Source organism: Parasteatoda tepidariorum, chromosome 1 (assembly GCF_043381705.1).
Source record: "Parasteatoda tepidariorum isolate YZ-2023 chromosome 1, CAS_Ptep_4.0, whole genome shotgun sequence".
In the NCBI taxonomy this organism is placed as follows: Eukaryota; Metazoa; Arthropoda; class Arachnida; order Araneae; family Theridiidae; genus Parasteatoda; species Parasteatoda tepidariorum.
The window spans coordinates 52,740,586-52,746,280 of NC_092204.1; the positions used below are offsets into that span (position 1 = coordinate 52,740,586).

General features: G+C 29.5%; 1 protein-coding gene across 3 annotated transcripts in view; it reads left to right on the forward strand.

Annotated features, from left to right (window-relative positions):
- Positions 1-5,695, forward strand: part of LOC107439742 (phosphatidylinositol 3-kinase regulatory subunit alpha) — a 99,038-nt gene that overhangs the window by 34,109 nt on the left and 59,234 nt on the right. For all 3 annotated transcript variants that reach the window (XM_043044325.2, XM_043044326.2, XM_043044328.2), the window contains exon 4: positions 4,280-4,327. In XM_043044325.2, the coding sequence (XP_042900259.1) occupies positions 4,280-4,327 (48 nt within the window). The remainder of the gene's footprint in view (positions 1-4,279; positions 4,328-5,695) is intronic.

Sequence of the window (5,695 nt, forward strand, 5' to 3'; positions counted from 1 at the left end):
TCGAAAGCGCTTTTTTTCACGAATTTATATATTACGAATTTATTTGACGATTCTTGATTTATATCACGAATTTATTTGTTTTATTATTGTTATTAGCTATTCATTGAAAAATGAGTCTCAGTCGTGCTGTTACGCTTTAAGATTTTATACTATAACACATTTCTAATAGGTTTAAAGTATTACATGTCATTTATTTGAATTCAAATTTATTTTAATGACGTAGTATTTACTAAAAAGATGTAATTTTTTTTTAAAGAAAAAGTTGTTATATGGTTTTGAATGACTGTTTTGAATTCTTAGAATTTTGTGTAATTGCAATGTACCTAAGATAGTAGCGAGCGAAGCAAACCATATAAGATTGTGTAGCAATCAAACCTTGGTTGCGAAGCAAACCATATAAGATTGTGTAGCAATTTTCGTGGGTTGGCGAGCGTCAGCGAGCAGGGGGCTCAGCCCACTAGTATATTTTAATCCACATTGTAGAAAGTAAGATGATCCATAATTTCGGGTTTATGGTTTCTAAATTCTGAAATAGTGAGGTTAAATATAATCACCTGGTAAGGGCGGTTAAAGTTAGACTGTTTTCGCTTCTTGTTACAAAATCTGTATTAGTCTTTGTAAAAGTTCTAACTTAGTAAAACCATTTTAAGGGAAGTGAGATAATCCATTACATGTAAATAGGTCAACTTATTTGGTGCAGCTTTTCTATGAAAATGCTGATTGAATTTCCATAATATTTTTTTTTCTTCGGTTTTTCTTGACATTTTGTCCATTTTAACAAGGGTTCCTACATACATTTGTTAATTTAATTTGTAATTTTCAATTGTGGTTTTCTTATTTGCTTGTATTTAATAATACTTGATTTTATTAATTTATTTATTCTCCAGATACATTTCTAACATCTCAGTTTTAAAAGTCTAAGTTCTTAAATCCCTTCATAAGAATATTTTAGAAGAATGAAGAAGAAAAAAAAGATTTTATAACATCGTCTAATATAGTTATTGTTACTACTTTTATTCTCCCAATTTGTTTTATCTGTCTTAATTTTGTGGCTTTGATTTTCTTAATTTTTCACTTCATTGTGTTATTTTCAATTTTTCCTTTCTAAGCAATATATCTTAACTTTTGACTGTTCCGCTTGTACGCTACATTTTGTACATTTGTTACTTAGTCAGGGGTCTGTCTAGGTTTTTCTGAGAGGTACCTATTTTGTGAAAATTTAGACATAATTTCCGAAAATTAAAAATTATCTTATTTTTAATTTTCACAAATTAACAATTTCAAAAAATCAACACAAAAATATGGATTTATTGTTTCTTACGAGACACAAAAATAAGATTTTAAGAAGTATTTTGTGAAGGTACCGCTAAACGGCAGTAAATTCGGCTTGGACAGACCCCTGATAGTACAACATTTTGTGCGCCAGTGTACTTAAGACTTCTGTTGTTCAAATGAATTTTCCCTCTGTATAGTACTTATCAATCTATCAAATCAAAAAAAAAATTCAATCTTCCGAAAGCAAAATTGAAACCAAATGACTTTGCCAGAAACTAAGCTGATCTCACACTCCGGTAATTAATGATTCCAGGAATGATAAGAGAGGGGTACATTTACCTCATCTGCAAGATCCCAAAATATAAATAAGCTTATCTCTTCCCCTCCTACCTTCTATTCTCACAATACTCTCTTGATCTGCTGGGGACGATCCAAGATGGAGTTGGATTCTTTTCTGGAGAATTCCAGAAAAACGACTCCTTGTCTGAAAGGTTCCATATGACCTCACAGACGAGTCATTTAACCTCAGCGCGTGTGTAAAATTTTAGTCCCGGCACATTTGTTGAGTTTGCGTAAAGGTTTCTTACGCAACTTATGGAATTGCTGGAACATTGTTGCATTTGGAAGATGGATGGCTGTACCATTCTTCATTGTTCAGTTTAAAATAGATAAAATTGCGAAACTAATGAGTGTTTAAAATTTAACATATTGATGTAACGGTCCATCATTTCTTATAAACGTAGTATTTATTTGTGTCACTTTTGCTTCTTTGTTTTATTGTATTACATATACATATTAAGTTTTACTTGTTTATTAAAAGGCCGCTGTCTTTACTCCTAAAAGAAATATCTTATTACTTAAATAATTATGAGAACGAAAAAATACACTATTTAAAATTACTGTTATCTATGGCAATACTTTCCCAACTTTTTCCTCGTGGGAATTTATCTTGATGTTCAGATAATTGTTTAAGATTTTTTATATGTACTTAATTATAATGTTGTTTTATTTTAAATCTTTGTCCAAAACAAGGCACATTAGGGGTCGTTAATAATTCTTATTTAAAAAAATAAAACGGAAGCGTTATTGAAACCTAACATTACCGAGGAAAGCAGGATTTAAAACGTATCAACATCCGTTAATTGTTGGAGAAAACGGGTAATGGTTAAATGCTCGTTGATATAAACACTTCCGAATTTCATCATGTAATGGAACTGGTTTTTACATATTTCGTTCCCCTTTCTTTACTAGTAATTCGTCAGATTTTCATTTTTTTGTTCTAATATATTATTTTGAGATCCCTAATATGCAATTTTTTTTTTAAATTTTATATTTGAAATGGATTTTAATATAGATTGAGGACGATCTTTACAGACCACCTTGTATATGTGTTTCTTCTTTCATTATAAATTCATGATTACGATAAATTCTCATTTCTAATCAAAGAACATATGACATGAATTTCAAAATAAATGAATAAATAACGCAATGAATGAAAGTCAATATCTCACATGAGATTTTTATTAAATAATGTACATTTTTTTTATTTCTTGATGCAGATGCCTTATAAATATTATTGAATCAGTTCTTGGAAATCAAGGTTTCTCTTATAACTAGTTTCCTTTGGTGATCAGCTTGACCACCTTTCAAAATTATCTTGTTCAACAAATAAGTTTTATGGTAACACAACTGTGTGCACAGAACAACTAAATGCATAGCACAACTGTATTTAAATATTTTAATTTTTGCTTAACACTTTAATTAGTTTTAAACAACATATAACCAAATTATTTCACCGTCTAGCTCAGGGGTTTCCAACTTACATGAGGCCGGTGGCCGCATTTAAGAACATCAGTCAAATGACGAGCCGCAACTTTATCAAAATTTTATCCAGGACTCTTTTATGTTTGAAGGAACATTAAATATTACTGTCAGATTTTTATCAAGTTGTACAAAACAAACGTATTGAATTACAAATTTAAATTAGAAGTAGATTTTTAAGCAACATATACGATTATTTTTGTATTTAAATAAATATTTTTTGGATACAAAACCTGAGAAATAAATTTTTTTGCGGCGTTGGTATGTTAAATTTTACAGAAATGAAGAAATCATGTTTTTTTNTTTTTTTTTTTTTTTTTTTTTTTTTTTTTACCGAAAGAAAAGTATTTTAAACCCATATAGATTTTTTACGGAAATAGTCCGAAAAAATTTACATTTAATATATTTTAGTTCGCGGGCCACAAAAAAAGGCTTCGCGGGCCGGATGCGGCCCGGGGGCCACCAGTTGGTAATCCCTGGTCTAGCTGATACCAGTGGTTTGACCTGAACGGAAGTTCTCAACTATTTGATTTCAATTTTAACTATTTTCTAGAGATGTCCGCGATATCGTCAAAGTTCTTTATGTACTAAATTTTAAGTAATAATTAAATATCTGCCCGGTTGCCATCAAATCACACAAACCACCATAAGTATGAGTTCGGGACAATTCGACATAGTAGGCAAGAGAAGTATTAAAATTTTGTCCATCTCTGTTATGAGAAAAGATTTTTTTTAAAAATAATAATAAATAAATAAATTAAATAACTTTTCCTCATTACGTACTGCTGCCACATTACGTACTGTTTCTTGGGATTATTTGTTTAATATAATGAGATTACTAGATATTTGAAATAAATAGCCTCTTGCATCATACATGTTCGAAAATTCTCTGGACTGATATATGTAAAGGGTTATATATATTTAGATAATAAAGAATTAAAAATCGGTAAAATCTCATTTAAATGAAAACTTAAAAATTGAAAATATAATATATAATATATATTATTATTTATTCATTCATAATATATTAATTATCTTAATTATTTATATATATATAGTAAAAAGCAAAAAAAATTTTTTAAATGATTCCACTTTCCTTCATCACTTTTTAATTAAAATTTTAATGGTGCTTTTCTACATTTCTTTTAGTTTTTCATTATTTATTTACTTATTCCTTTCATAGGTCGAGATTATATATGGGGAACTGGAAAAGTCGGTGTGAAATGTGACGGTATGTATTTCAATATTTTAACCATCATCTTCATGATCATTTTTTTGTTGTTGATTGATTTAATATGTTTGAATAATTTTTATTTATTATGCAAATGGGAGACATCAGGCGTTTGTGTGTTCCTTTAGCAAAAAACGTGCTCTTCGATTCAATTAAAATATTTACTTTCCCTAAAATTTTAAATTCACTAATTCAATTAGGGAATCAAAAATTAGTCATATAGAATTTTCAAAAAAAATTGCATCAGTACGATGAATTAAAATTTTATTGTTCAACTATTCGATGAAATTCAGACATTACTTTTAATGAATTAAAGTTTTTCCCTTTTTTTTTTTATCCGTATATTTTTATATGATCCTCGCAAAATTTTTTGCTTTTATAAATTTTACCGATTTTTAAAATTCACATATGTAATTGCATTTATAATGACGTATGATATAAAAATTCACATATGTATCATATTATAATTACACAATGTGGACAGTCAGAACCCGTGGATAATTTCAAATTTTCTGTATTTCTTACTAAAAAAGGCTGACCTAAATCAGTGTTACGTTATCATTTAGCACTTTCTTCACTAAGGACGAGATATATCGTCTTCCACTAGAAATCCTTGTGCGCTAGAGACGAGACATCCCGTCTCTTTTACTTTTAATTTTAGCACTAAAAGTGGAACTCGTAGCACAGCGGGTAGAAAAAGCTGTGCTATTACCGCAATGAAAGTGTTAATTAATTTCCATTTGCACTGTTCCTATTGGGCGATTCATATTCCTATCCCAATAGAAACGTATTCCTACTGGTTGCATCTGTAACTGGTTGATCATTGGTGGATTTCCAGTGGAGAGATAAGTGAAGTGAATGTCAACTTAGACATCTCTATAGAACAGGGATGAGATTCTTCCGCGGATTCGCGGATTTCCGCATTTTTTCAGATTTTTCCATTTTTCCCGCTAATTTCCGCTGAAATTTATTTTTTGCACAAGTTAAAATGTTTTATGAGGAATTTAATTTTCCGCGGAGGGAAATTGTTGAAGTCCCTTTTCCTCCCTCTGAAGTTTCTCTAAAAATAATTTCTTTGGGATAAAACTGGTTGACCTTTATACAGGGATGAGATTTTTTTTGTCTCTCGAATTTCAGCCTTTTTATCAAAAACTCCGATTCTCTAAAAGTTTCGTTTTTTTAAATAAATATCCCGTTTTTTTTTAAAATTCAGTCATTGAAGTAAAATAATTATATTTATTTACGATTTTCAAAGATAAACAGAAAATTCAATCTACGCCCTAGCTGCTAACCCTTCCGCATTTTTACTTATTTTAGCTATTTTCTCCGATTTCACGCACAGAAAATAAGATTTTCCGTATTTTTTAT